At 39.3% G+C, this 15139-nt stretch overlaps 1 protein-coding gene across 3 annotated transcripts in view; it reads right to left on the bottom strand.

Annotated features, from left to right (window-relative positions):
• The window catches only part of PPP2R2A (protein phosphatase 2 regulatory subunit Balpha), a 78880-nt gene that overhangs the window by 45359 nt on the left and 18382 nt on the right, over positions 1 to 15139 (bottom strand). The window contains exon 1 of one of the 3 annotated variants that reach the window (XM_012435278.2): positions 12139 to 12214. The exons of the other annotated variants lie outside the window; for them this stretch is intronic. Within the exon in view, the coding sequence (XP_012290701.2) occupies positions 12139 to 12199 (61 nt within the window). The 5' untranslated portion in view covers positions 12200 to 12214. Of the gene's footprint in view, positions 1 to 12138; positions 12215 to 15139 lie in introns of those variants that run through there. 3 annotated transcript variants of the gene reach the window in all.

The following is a 15139-nucleotide window of genomic DNA, read 5'->3' as shown; positions in this document are numbered from 1 at the left end:
GCTGGTATTGTAGATCACCTTTATCTCTGTTCAATTCAAGGGGCCACTGCCAAAACATTCCGGCACAAAACAGCACAGAAATCAGATTCTTATTTTGATCTGGTTTGTTCCAATGCTTATAATATACTATTTTGTTAGGACACATGACCCATTTTCATGATCTTCTCAGCTATATTTCTACACAGTAAATGAACTTTACAATTGCCCCCTCACACCTAATTAGAATATGATTAACCCAAATTTCTTTTCAGAGGCACCAATTTCTTTCCAATATAAGAAAACATTTTACTGTATATATAAAATGATAGTTTCCTGCTGAAAGGTAGCTTAGCTTCAGGTACAATGATTTCCCTAACATGATGCTCTTTTATCACTGCTGGCCTCTAGAGGGAGCTCAAAGTTCTTGCTATTTTTCCCAAAGGGCAGGATACTCCTCCCAGAAATATGTGATGTTCAGGATTTAAGAACGTTTTCTTTTAACACCCTGAAGAGCAAGTTCGGTTTGTCCTTTAGGAATCCCTTCCTCCTCAAAAGTGAATAAGGCTTGACCTGCTCACCTGTTCCCGGTTGAAGCAAGTTCCAACCTTTCCTTTCCCTCCCTTCAATACTCTTCAAACGCTGTTTCCCCACTTGGGATTAACTATATTATTCCTGTAACCTGAGGCCAAAGGGGGCAGTAGAAGAGGAGGGGCAAATGCTCCCTCTCGCTGACTGAGTGCAGCAGGCCAGTGAGCTTCTACTTTCCTCAGGTCAGGGAGCATGCCGCATTTAATGTTTACATAACACACTGTGAAGGGAAGATGCAGCTGCTCTTGTCTGCCCAGGCACTCTGGTCAGTTAAGACCCCACTCAGGTACCCACTGCCAAGGGCTGAGGGATCATAGCATACCTCTAACACATTCTCAGGGCCACATCTGAAAAGAAATGGCCTACAGACAGAGCCTCAAATCCGCACCTCCACCCACTGCCTGTATGACCCTGAGGAAGTAACCTGGCCTCTTAAAGACTCAGTTTCCTCACCTTTACATATGTGACTCACAGAGTTGCTTTGAAGGTTAAACAAGCAATAAGCACAAAGAAGTGAACCCCGCATGAATGAACCTAAATAAAAAGGGTACACAGTGAGCACACTGGTAAGCTGCAGCTTGCTCGCCTTTAGGCTTTGTAACAGAAGGTAGAAGTGAGTCTTCACTGTTTCCAGCCTATTCTGGTCAATCTAGCCTAGGTAAAAAAGTTCTCCAAATGGTCCCACTGAGCTTACTAGAGTCTGAAGCTTAAGCCCAAGCAAGTAAATTGCCCTGCTTTGCTGCCCTTTGCATGTACACTCCCAGAGGCCTCAGGGACAAGTATGGTTGGTCAAGGATAGGATTCTGTACTCCTGTGTCTCTTGGCCAAAATATCACCTTGACTTTGCCATGATTTCCAACAACCAGACTATGGAGAAATGTGCATGGCATAAAGTGCTACTGGCCTTTATGATAACCTTCCCTTAGCCTCTGACAGTGAACAGGAACATGTACTGTGCTAACCTTGATGCTCAGACACAACCTGCATTGTAATGCTGCCATGAACGTCAGGGTTCACAAGGTAACTTCCAGAGATGTGTCCTAGAACCAGTTTCCCTACTTTGTAACTTGTTCCTGGATAATCTGTTATCCTGTCTGGATAAAATGGAATGGAACCATATCCTACTGCAACAAAGAACAGAAAGATAAACAGCTGCTAATACATTTAGCCTACAGGTGTGCTTTTTTAAACAGACAATAAACTTGGTATATACTTATATAAGAAAGAAGAGCTCTAAACTGAGCATTCTAAAGCTTAAAGTTAGCTATTATATTCATTAGATGTTCCCCAACTTTTAACTGGCTAACAATTAACTTCACAAAGCAAACCACCTCATTCAGTGGCCTTATTAAACACAATGTAAATAGTTTCTCAAGGAGATTATACAAACAAGTAGCACAGCATAAAACTCCTGCATCTATGTATGCCTGATTAAGGTTTATAATTAGAATGGGTATCTGGCTATTAATATCTCCGTTAAATCTTCACAAATTGTGACTATTATGGCCAAGTTGTAAGATCAGAAAGCACTTCACTGTCTATCTGTCTTGGTAGAGTAACACCCAACACAGTTTGTTTCCTGACAACATTTTTCCAGTTCACCCACAAACAGAAAACAAAGGAGCAGAATATTTAGAGAAAATGTCTAGAGTCTTTAAGGTATGTTACAAAACAATTTTACAGACTTTATTCCAATGTCCAAAAGGAGCCCACCTGAGAATTTTAAGAGCAATCCAATTAGACATGCACCTTAGATTGCTGAAACTGAAGTGAAGGAGACAGAGAACTGGGAGGAACCTAAGCAAAGGGAAAACTGGAGACCAATCTGGAATTACTCCAGAAAATCCAGTTAAGCAATGATAGTGACCTGAGCCAGTAACAGTAAAATATGGTATCATTAGACAGCAATATTTAACATGTACATAACAAGCCAACATGGTGGCTCACACCTGTAATCCCAGCATTTTGGGAGGCCAAGGTGAGAGATCATTTGAGCTCAGAAGTTCAAGACCAGCCTGGGCAACATGGTGAATCCCCGTCTCTACAAAAAATAGAAAATATTAGCCAGGTGTGGTGGCACACACCTGCAGTCTCAGCTACCTGTGGGGGCTGAGATGGGAGGATGGTTTGAGGTCAGGGGGCGGAGGCTGAGGCTGAGGCTGCAGTAAGCGAAGATCACACCACACCACATTCTACCCTGGGTGACAAAGTGAGACCCTGTCTCAAAAATAAAAATAAGTGAAATTTACATATTGTATGTTAGGTATTTAATCCTCACAACAAACCTATTAAGTTGGCTGTAGCAATACACCCATTTAACAAATGAAGAAATTAAAGCACAGAGGCCAAAGAGGAGTCAGAAATGAACAAATTTTAAAATACATTTCCAAAGTACGTAAAACAAGGCTTAATAATTGATAAAGTGTAGACAGCTACAGATGAAAGCCAAGAATAATGTCCAGGTACTTATGTGGCTGAATGCACCTAGTATCATTAATAGGCAGATATTTATCTTACATTAAGTATTTAACAGCATCTGAACAGGGAATACAACTGTATAAGTCCGTTTTCACGTCACTGACCAAGACATACCCAAGATTGGTCAGAAGTACGGTTAACCTGTGGCTTCCAACTGGCACTGGAAAAAGTGGAGAGCAGACTTATGGGACTAAGCCCCTTCAACCTGTGGAATCTTACGCTACTTCCAGACAGTGTTGGAACTGAATTGGAGGGGACCCAGCAGGTGTCTGCTGCAAAAAACTGATTGCTTGCTTGATGTACAGTGGAAAAACTCACATATTAATATGTATCAGAAGCATGTTGTGCAAGAAACTGTGTTTGTGTTTTCTACATAGACAGCTAGATTGATCTGAAAGCAGATTAGGGAAAAGGAGATATAGTTAGGGCACCATCAGCTCAGAGAAGACATTTAAAGTCACATGACACTTACACGTGATTTCCTAGTGAATAAGCATAGATAAAGAAAGCCAGAGTTCTAGGCTAAGGATCGAGCTTTGAGACCAGGTAGAAAAGGAGACTGCACAGGAACTACTGGTGAGTAGGAAGAAATTTTCTGGAAGCTAGGCAAAGACTGTGTTTTTAAAAGGAGGCAGTGATGAATTGTATCCAAAGGTTCTTAAATATCAAGTAAAGGGAGGGCTGAGAATGAAACTGGGTAACTTGGAGACTTTTTAGTGATTTCAGCAAACGTGGTCTCAATGGATTAATGTCTTTAAAAACTGCCGCTTCCTGTGGCTTTATCATTGTCAGGAAAGGGGAAGCTCTAGAGTCGAACTGTCTAGGTTGAAACCAATGTTCTGACATTCTGAAGTCTGGCTTATGAAGGGCATCCTCTTAATAGCTGTGAAAGATGAAGATTTTCTCCTACTTTTATATGAAGTCTTGGGTTATTCTGGGAAACGATACAGAGAGTTAAACAATGCTGAAGTTGACTTTTCATGCTTTTGAGATGCTAACTACTCAGCTGGATGTATTTAAGTCCTTTTTTTTTTCCAAGTAAAGTACTTGAGTGATATACTTTGAGTTCCTGCACACCTATCAAATGCCATCTTGTTGCACTGCCAATGTAAAGGATAACTTCATCAATTTAGGATTCTTAGTTTATCACAGTTTTTTCCCTCAGAGTTTTCTGGAAGACACTCTACACCTTTTGCCAGAGCACTGTCCACCAAAACTTTCTATGATAGAAATTTTTATTCTGCACTCTCTAGTACAGTAGCCACTAACCACACACAGCTGCTGAGCACCTGAAATAGGCTCTGTAGCAATGCAACTGAGAAAATGAATAAAAACAAATGCTGTGTTCTTTATATTTTTGTTACAATTTTCAACTTCCTTTTCCCACTGTATTGTGGGAGTATTTCTAAAACCCTGCTGCTACCTGACTCCAAAGAGCCAATAGTTAAGAACCACAAATTTCACTTAAAAACTCCTTCCTGCTCTCTGATCCTTTCAAATGCTTGTTGGTCTCGCAGAGCAACTAAACCTGAGTTTCTCTTGTTTCCCGCAGTAAGCCTATTTCATGGGAAGTCACTGCTCACACTGGTCACCCTCCTTTACGGTACCTACTGAATCTGTATGTGTCCTTAATTTTCTGTATGCACCTTTAAAGAAAAAGGCCTGGTGTTTATGTAATATTGGGAACTATGCTGGGTTTAACCAGAAAACACATTGGAACCAAGTTCAAATCTCAGACCTAGGAGGGGAAATGTTTACATTGTTACTTCCTGTGTAAGTTCTCTACTGCTGCCTTAAAAATTGCCCCAAAGGTTGCAGCTTAAAACAAGAAACATTTATTATCTCACAGAAGGTCAGGAATCTGGGTGTGACTTAGCCAGGGGGCCTTGAGTTCAAGGTCTCTCACAAAGCTGCAGGTATCCGAAAGCCTGACTGGAGGAGGATCTACTTCCAAGCTCAGGCACCTGGCTGCTGACAGGTGTCAGGTCACTGACTGTTGGCCAGACACAACAGATCCTTGACACGTGAGCTCCACATGGAACCACACAAACATGGTAGCTGGCTTCCCTCAGCAAGTGAAATAGGGCAGCCCAACATGAATGCCAAAACCTTTCTGTAACCTAACCTCCGAAGGAGCATCCCAGCATCTTGCCCAGCTTGTGGAAGCCAGTCACTAGAGGTCCAGACACACCCAAAGGGAGGAGGTTACATGGAGACATATATACCAGAAGCCAGGGATCACTGGGGCCACCTTAGAGGCTGCCTGACAAAGAAGGAAACTTGGGGGCAGAGTTTCAACTTTGTGCTTTATGGTCCAGTGTCTCCTGCCACCATGGGTGGCCAGCCTTCTCTACTGGTCACATTCATCTTGGTAAGAGTCATTCAGTTTCTAATCCCGTTTCAGAATACAGGAACCAACTGTCCTGTACTGTGGCTCCCCCTTCAATTCTAACTGACAATTCAAAGTAGGTCCTGTCACTTACTCCTACCAGTGCTGCACAACCACATTTACACTAAGGCCTTCCCTCACAATGTTTCTTGTTTGTACTGTTTCCTGCTAAAATTTTTTAGTTTAGTTATGGCACCTTTCCATGGTTTCCAAGGATACTGAATTCTCCTTATTATGCTCGTTGGTCATTTCAGTGTGTCATCTGTCTAACACATGGGCTTAGGAAACCATCCTCCTCCCAAAGTCAACACAGCTATTTGTTTAAGTAAGGCCCTCTACACATTCTTTAAAAGTCTGTTTTGATAAATGTGACAGGAAATGCTTGTTGGTGTGTTCCTAGCCATATAATTCAACTCTATTGTTGGATAAAACAAAGATGTTTTAATCTACACCATCAATTCCCAGGATATTTTTTACCATGTTAATTTAAGAAACTGTTGATTTCTTAAAACAATAATAATAACAATAATCATGCCACCAAACTTGGTTCAGTTTAAAACAACACAAAACTTAGTAAGCGTAACAACACTAACAATATACCTACAATCTTAAAAGGCAGAGAGACACAGCTGATCAGCTGTATGAACTAATCACACAGACAGGATGAATTAACCACACAGAGCTGTAAACGAGTACCTACAACTGCATTCCCAGCAGTGGGCACTTACCACTGTGGAATAGACATAATACTTAAGACTAATTACAAGTTTGAGTACCAACAGTGTTTTAATTCACAAGCCAAAATACCCACTTTTGGTTTAACAATTAAAAAAAAAATACTTTCCCTATGCCATTTATTTCTTTTACCTTCTTCCAACAGCTTATTCTCTTTATCTCCTGAGAATATTAATGAAAGGGATAGGAGGGGAAGAATCAACAAAAACTGAATCAGGCAGCAACATAATTTCAGATCTGATACCCTGGAGTACAAAGTGTAGAGTTTGCAAATAATCAGAATTCCGCTTTTTCGTCTTCTGCTGACAAGAGAACAAGAAGAGAGTTGACACACACAAACATGTTAAGCAGACATACGTCTACCACATATGGCTGTATAGGATATAACCAAGAGAAGCAGCTATCCTGTACAGCACACGTAAGGCACAGTGCCTAAAGGTCAAATCTGATCTCACCAGACTTCCAGGGGAGGTTTTGAAACAAAGGAGATTTTCAAACATTTTAGCACTGCACTTAGGGAATAAAATCACCTACCTTGGCAAAGATACAGGATATCAAATCAACACACAAAAATCAGTTGTTTCTATACACTAACAATGAACAATCCCAAAAGGAAAATAAGAGAACAATTCCATTTACAGTAGCATGAAAATGAATAAAATACTAAGGAATAAATTCATCCAAGGAGACAAAAGACTTCTACATTGAAAACTACAAAACATTGCTAAAATAAAGACATAAACAAATGAAAAGACATTCCATGTTCATGGATTAGAAGACTTGATTCCTAACAAAATCCCTAAAGCACTTTTTGCATAAACAGAAAAATCCATCCTAATGGGTTCTATCAATGGAAGAGAGCTCAGAAGTAAACCCTTGCACATATGGTCAAATGATTTTGGACAAGGTTGCCAAGACCAATGAATGGGGAAAGTACAGTCTTTTCAAAACATGGAGTCAGGAAAACTGGATATCCACACACAAAAGAAAAAAAAAAGGACCCTGGCCTTACATCATATTAAAAATTAGCTCAAAGTGGATCAAAGGGCTAACGACCTAAAACTATAAAATTCTTATTAAAAAAAAAAAACAAAGTGTTAGTGAGAAATTAAAACCCTTGTGTATGGCTGGTGAAAATGTAAAATGGTGCCATCACTATGCAAAACAGGATGATTGTTCCTAAAAAGTTAAACACAGAATTACTAGATGATACATTAACTACACTCCTTAGGTTATTTACCAAAAATAATTCAAAGCAGGAAGTTGAACAGATACTTGAAGATCAATGTTCATAGAAGCACTATTCAAATAGCCAAAAGGTGAAAGCAATTCAAATGTCCATCAACATATGAATTAACAAACAAAATGTGGTATATACATACTATTATGCAGCCTTAAGAAAGAAAATTCTGACATGCTGTAACAGTCACAAAACAAAAATACTGTAGGATTCCACCAACAGGAAACATCTAGGAGGCAAATTCACAGAGATACAAAGTAGACTGGGGATTGCCAGGGGCTGGAGAGATGGGAATGAGGACTTATTGTTTAATGCGTATAGAGTTTTAGTTTGGGAAGATGAAAAGAGTCCTGGAGACGGATGGTGGTAATGGTTACACAACATATTTGTATGCACTTAAAGACACTGAATGGTACACTTTAAAATGGTAAACCTTATGTGTATTTTACCACAATAAAAAAATTGTCATCTCATATAAAATGTCCCAAGGCATGGCAAATAAACCCAGGGTTAGTTAATTCACTGCCTTAATGTTATCAAAGATCCAGGTTCTGTCCATTTTTATATTCTGACAAAAAAAAAAAGTTACAGGGCTGGAAACTAAGGTTCTCATTGTGAGATCCGAAAGACACAAATACAGAATGAGGGAAGTAAGGAATAACCCTGTGGTATTCAATTTAAATTGGAGGTATCAATATAAACTAATATTTTAAACATTTCGTCAGAGTATTTCAATCATATACAAAAGTAGGCAGAAGACCATAGTATAAATTCATGTGTACCTATCATGCAGCTTCCACAATTATAAATTCATAGCCAATCTTGTTTTATCTAGAAACCCACGCCACGTTATGTCATGCACATCCCAGACATCAAATTATTTCACCTATAAATACCTCAGGAAAGTTCTCTAAAAGACCACCATTTTCGATATAACCAAACACCATTACCATACCTTGAAAAAAATCAAAAGACCACTATTTTAAATATAACCAAACACCATTACCATACCTTGAAAAAATCAAAAGCACTTCCTTAAGATGAAATATCCAGTAACTGTTAAAATGTACAATTGTTTCATGTCATAAAAAGTATTAAATTCTTTGAATTAGGATCCTATATAAGGCTTTTACACTGAATTGGAAGCAGGAAGGAAACAGGACTGAACTAAGGAGTTAAAAAGTCCTGAGTAAAAGTTCTAAGAATTACAAGCTGAGGCAGAGACTAATCGTTCCTATGAGTGGCCATTTCCCCCTTTCTCCTTTCGTAATGGAACATCTGGCACCTTCACCCTCAGAACCACACACACAGAGTTTTAACAGGAAATTAGAGGCTGCATTTCTTTGATTCTCTCATACCAAGTTCTAAACAATGGGTTATGAATAAAACTTGTTACCTCCTTGCCCTTCTCTCTCTTCTCTCCCCCATGGGCTAGAACACAGATTTGAGCCAGATCTGACCACACACACAAGAGTAATACACCTAGACCCTGAGCAGAACAAACCTGCAATCCTGGGTAATCTCTGGCAAAACCAGCTTATCCACTTCAGACCCCTGTGTACCACTCACGGTCACGTGAAAGAGGAACAAGCTAATTTTTTGAACCACTGTGTATGTGGGTCTTTAAAGTAGTTTGGTCTATACTCTAATGCATATACCAGCTTGTGTGACTATGAGGATTTGTCTGGGTCTCATTTTACTGGTTCAAAAAACTGAGAAGTGCTACTAATTGTTAGCTTATTGCATTTCCCTATTTTGAAAAACAAAGTGTACATTTAGTAAAACAAAAAACTGAAGTTAACATATATTTTAAAATGAGATGACACATGAAAACACCTGCAGAATATATCTAGCCATTCAACAAATGCCCATTAAATGCCAGATACTGTAATATGCCTAAAAATGTTATAGAAGCTAAGAACGAACATCACAGAACAAAAGAATCAGGATTCATTTCCAAATCATATGTGAAACTCACAAACTGGAAAGAAGCAGCCTACATACAGTAAGCAAGCAAACAATAAACAACATCATTTTAAATAATACAAAGGATATTCTAAAAACAGGTAACATTAAATGTACATCTCTTTTGGGGTTGGAAGGGAAATGAGTTTAATTTACACAGGGTAGTCAAGATTAGAAGGAAAGTATATATGAGAATAAAAGCTCTCAAGAAAGCTCCTGTGGCTGGACCTACTAGCAAGCAAGGGGAGAATGACAGGAAGGACCTCTGGGGTAGGCAGAGGCAGCACAGTACTAGATCTACAATACAAATGTTGTTTTACTATTAACAGGGGATGAGTATTCCCAATAGAAAACAAAGAAAGCCATTATTCCCTTAATCCTGTGTCTTAGTTTCAAGACAAATGATCTTCCCAAAGGAAAATGGATATTTTAGCTGGCCTGCAATCAGTAACTACTTTATGTTGCTACAGACTGAATGTTTGTCCCCCACATAATTCACATGTTGCAACCTACTGCCTAATGTGATGTATTTGGAGGGGAGGTCTTTGGCAGGTGATCAGGTAGTAAGGGTAGAGTCCTCATAAATGGGATCAGTGTGTCTTTATAAATTAAGAGAGACCCAAGAGAAAGCCCTTGTCCCTTCTGCCATGTCAAGACAGCTGTCTCTGAACCCGAGATCAGGTCCTCATCATATCTGCAGGTACCTTGATCTAGGACTTCCCAGCCTCTAGAACTGTGAGAAATAAATTTCTGTTGTTTGTGTATTAGCTACCCAGTCTGTGGTATTCTGTTAACAGCAGCCCAAAGGTCTACGACAAATGCCTTCAAAGACAAACATATGGGTTAATTATTTCGGGAGTAAAAAAAGTATAATTTTTATCTAAGAAAGCTAAAGTTTTATCTGATATATTAAGTTCTTTAAAACCTCACTGCTTTTGGCTGACTGCTTCATGTCTAAAATTTAGGTCTAAAAATGAAGGTATCTTAGACACAAGCTATTTTAATTTTTATCATTCTTTGCTATTAATTGAGGAAAGAAAAGTTTATTAAAACAGTACAAAAACTGGGTGCAGTGGCTCACGCCGGTAATCCCAGCACTTTGGGAGGCCAAGGAGGGGGATATCACCTGAGGTCAGGAGTTTGAGACCAGCCTGGCTAACATGGTGAAACTCCGTTTCTCCTACAAATACAAAATATTAGCCAGGTGTGGTGGCGCACGCCTATAATCCCAGCTACTCCGGAGGCTGAGGCAGGAGAATTGCTTGAACCCGGGAGGCAGAGGTTGCTGTGAGCCCAGGTCACATCACTGCACTCCAGCCTGGGACAACAACAAGACTCCATCTCAAAAAAAACCCCACAAAAACCAAGAAAACCCACAATATCAGAATTTAGATCTAAGAAAACAAATCTACTTTTATATAAATTCCGTGAATTCCCCTTTTCTACTGCATAGAAAGTGATTACCAAGTATTCTTAGACATGAATGAAAAGGAACTATAAACACTTTACTGATACACTTGTTAAACATGTAAATATAAAACACGCATTATCTTCTAAATTACACTAAAATGACAGTAAACTAATAAAGGAAGATAATCACCAGCATGCTAAAAAACAGAAAACTCAGCAAAATAAAAGCAAGTGAAACCTCCAAGCATGCAAAAGGGGTTGCCAAGTCAGGACACAGAAGCACCAGGTACCTTGGAGGGTTGCAGTGAGGCAGAAGACTCAAAACAGCTATTGGTTGAAACATCTATGCAAGATGCAGAGAAGCTAGACTCTAACACAGAGAACAAGTTTACCTCTGGAGAAACTGAACCAGACCTAGGAATGGTATCAATTTGAGAGGAAGCTGGTGGTAAGGCATCAAATTAAAAACAAGATTAAGTACAAGGCTACATATTAATCTGTGAGTTGCTCAATGATCTTCCTGGCTCCCAGAATGTCAGCGGCCAGGCTTAAAATATGACCCATCCCATCTAGCCACCTCCCTCTGAGAGAAGACACTAGAAGTTCCTTCTAATCTAGAGACACTGACCTGAGGGTCCCTGGCTCACCACCCTACAGTGAACTCCATCAGCTGAATATCTCTGCCAGTGGATACAGAGCTAATTTACTTTTAGTATCTCATTCTTAAGAACTAACACACAACCAAGGATCACCAGATACCAAAGTCTACCAAATGAATGAGAAAAAAGGAACTCAAAAGAAACAGATGCTCAAATTAGAAAATGAAAACAAAACCAAAAAATTATTAATCTTCTCAGAAGATACTCCATTTATAGGAGTTGCTTTAAAAACACCACTACCAACACTATTCCAAAGGGCAAAAGAGCTCTTAAAAATATAATGGTAAAAATAAATGAAAGAGTTGAGAACAAAATTAAGGTAATCCCCCAGAACGTAAAATAAAAAGAAAATGGAAAATAGTGGAGGGGGGGAAAAAAATAGAGGACCAGTACAGAAAGTCCAAGATCCAGATAACAGGAATTCCAGAAAAAACAAACAGAGAAGGAAAAAATGGAAGGAAATGAATCTACAAGCTGCAAGGTCCAATGAGTACCAGTCCAATTAATGAAAAGACCCACACCAAAGCACATCATCCAGAAAGGAAAAATTAGTAAACAGAATGGTAACACTGGAAGCTAACAGACAAAAGAAATACCTCCCAAATTCTGAAGGAAAATGTTACCTAGCCAAACCTGAAAGTGTGAAGGTAAATAAACACATCTTTTCCATGCAGGCAAGATCTCAAAAATCTTACCTCCTATGAAGACTTTCCCATGAAGTGCTGGATACTGTGCACCATCCCAAAATGACAGCATAAACCAAGAAAAGAAAAAGATACGAGATCCAAGAACAAGGAGCTCCAACATAGGAGAGGTAAAAGGAATTCCCACGATGGTGATCACAATGATAATGATGAAGGAAAATCCCAGGACAACAGCTATGCACCAGACTTAGAAACTGCCCAGATTGAAGCAAGTGTGTTGGAGGGATAGAGCTTAAGGCAAAAGTAAAACTGATACAATATTTGATGTGCTTCAATATTCTAAGAGGAGATTTAGTCTCCGCAGAGGATTTGAGGATTTGATGATTTAGTGATAGATTCACAGAAAACAAACAAGTACTCCAGACTGAAACATGATGGGGAAGTCAAAAATCAGTTTCACTGGGCTATAAAGTGAAGTTGCCGGATAGGCTGGTTCCTTTTAGAAGCTTTAAGGGGAGAATCCATTTTCTCGCCTTTCCTAGCTTCTGGAGGCCACCTGCATTTCTTGGCTTGTAACCCTTTCCTTGCACCAATCCTATCTCTAACTTCCTCCTTTGATTTTCTGGCCTCCCTTTTATAGCATCCTTGTGCTTACATTTACAGCCTACCAGGATAACCTAGGATGATTCCCTATCTCAAAATCCTTAATTCACTCACATCTGTAAGTCCTCTGCCATATAAGGTAACATTCACAAGTTCCAGGGATTAGGATGTAGATTTCTTTTGGGGGCCATTATCCAGTCTGCTACAACTCTGAACACTAGCTTAAACAATTAACACAGCGTAACATACTGAGAAAGCCAAGAGGAGCAGCAGGAGGAGCCTAGCAGATCTCAGTTCTTAGCTACCATTTACATCTGTGAAATGCTTTTTAAAAACAGCTGTAGGGGCATATAGTTTAGAAATATGAAAATAGGCCAGGAATGGTGGCTCACGCCTGTAATCCCAGCTCTTTGGGAATCCGAGGTGGGTGGACCACCTCAGGTCTGGAGTTCGAGATCAGCCTGCCCAACGCAGTGAAACTCCATCTCTACTAAAGATATAAAAAATAAGCTGGGTGTGGTGGCGCACGCCTGTGGTCCCAGCTACTCAGGAGGCTGACACAGGCAAATCACTTGAACCCAGGAGGTAGAAGCTGCAGTGAGGCGAGATCATGCCACTGCACTCCAGTCTTTATTTTTTTGGTCTTGTTTTTTGTTTGTTTTTCTCACTCTCGCGACAGAGCAAGATTTTATCTCAAAAAAAAAAAAAAAAAAAGAAAGAAATATGAAAATAAATACCAGAATAGCTAAAAGAGTTTGGGGAAGTGGATTCAAGACAAGGATAGGTGAGAGAAACAGAAACTGTTCATGTTTCTTTTAAGTATTTTGAAATTATGGACTTTTAAAATCATGTACATGAGCTACATGGATAAAATAAAAATCAATTTAAAACAATGTGAAACTTAAGATGGCTGGGAAGGGAGAGAAACCCTCATCTGAGATGAGTAGGTTCCTCAAGGCTAAGGAAGCAAACAGAAAAATGACAAAGATAAAAATTCAAAGGCACATTACCAGCAAAAGCACACCTTTGCTAAGTATAGTAAGTCTCAGCCTGAGCCAAACTTGAAATTCAAATACAAATTTAAAGTAACAACTACAGATGGCTAATGCACAGTAGTATGATGTAAACTGTAGTAGTATGACATAAACCCAAGGAGGTGTTTTATTCCTTCATAGAGAGTAAACGTTAACTGATATGAGAACAGCACAATAGATCTATTTATTCCGTCAAAAATGCTGAGTAAAAAATTAAGATACCTTAAAATGCTCTATCAGGCCAATACAACTCTTTTAACAAAACCGTACACTTCTGAATAAGGAACTGAGGAGAATTCAGCATGTTCACTTGCACAATAACATTTGCTTTCCATTTCTATTCTCGTCAGACTCCTGTAGAAGTTTCCAAGGGCTCTACATATATTTGTCAGCCTATCTGAGACTCTGATAAAAGATTCAGGTCATCATACAAACAACTGAGTAGAAGAAAGAGGGGAGAGAAAATATTTATAAAGTAAAGAATATACTATTTACGTCACCTCAGGTAGCAAGGGGAGCCAATAACAGGGTGTTTTAGAGCCTCGGTGTGCCTGACACCATCCCTTCGGATGTTCCCAAACTCCATCCCTACCTGCTACGAGAAACTGACACCGACAGTGAAGGGTGCTTTGGACCCTCCTGCATATTCTAGGTGCACCCCATCCCACACAATTATATTACTCTTGAGAGAAGATGCAGAATATATGATCATAGGGAAGAATAAAACACAGGAGGAACCTAAGAAAAAAGGGAAAACGAGACCAAGGAAAAGAAAAAAAGAAAGAAAGAAACAAGCTTGAAGTTCTATTGTCACACATTTTGAATTTTTGTTCATTGTTTCAAAGATAGGGTCTTGCAACATTGCCCAGACTGGAGTGCAGTGGCTGTTCACAGGTATGATCACAATAGCTTTGAACTTGCGGCTTGAAGTGCTCTTCCCACCTCAGTCTCTCAAGCAGCTGGGATTACAAGCTTGCACCACCATGCCTGGCTCAGCACAGTAATTTTAAATTAGTCAAATTAAATAGTCAAAGTGCCAGACCTTAAACTAACCCAATTCTGATGAAACCAAGAAACTAATCTTCTCTCCATAGTTTTTTCAAATGCCTAAGCCAACCAATCTGAAGTGCTAGTCATTTATGTAACATATATTTACTGGAAGTACCTAAAATGTGCCCAAAACCTCAAAAACTAGTTGATCTCAATTTGTGGACTGGATAGGCTTTTGTTCTTCTGCTGTCAAACTGTTAATTCTGTTAATCAGGCATCAAACAGCAAAATAACTGCACCAATTACATTTTCTGAGGCTTACTATGTGCCAAAACTAAACATTCATGTACACTTAATCCTCTGAATAAAAAGGCAAATACTATTATTCCCATTTACAGGTAAGAAAACATGGCAATTCTCAAATG

The sequence above is a fragment of the Aotus nancymaae genome, unplaced genomic scaffold (assembly GCF_030222135.1).
Source record: "Aotus nancymaae isolate 86718 unplaced genomic scaffold, 86718_ANA_hifiasm-v0.15.2.pri h1tg000079l, whole genome shotgun sequence".
NCBI lineage: Eukaryota > Metazoa > Chordata > Mammalia > Primates > Aotidae > Aotus > Aotus nancymaae.
This window is presented reverse-complemented; position numbering and strand designations above follow the sequence as displayed.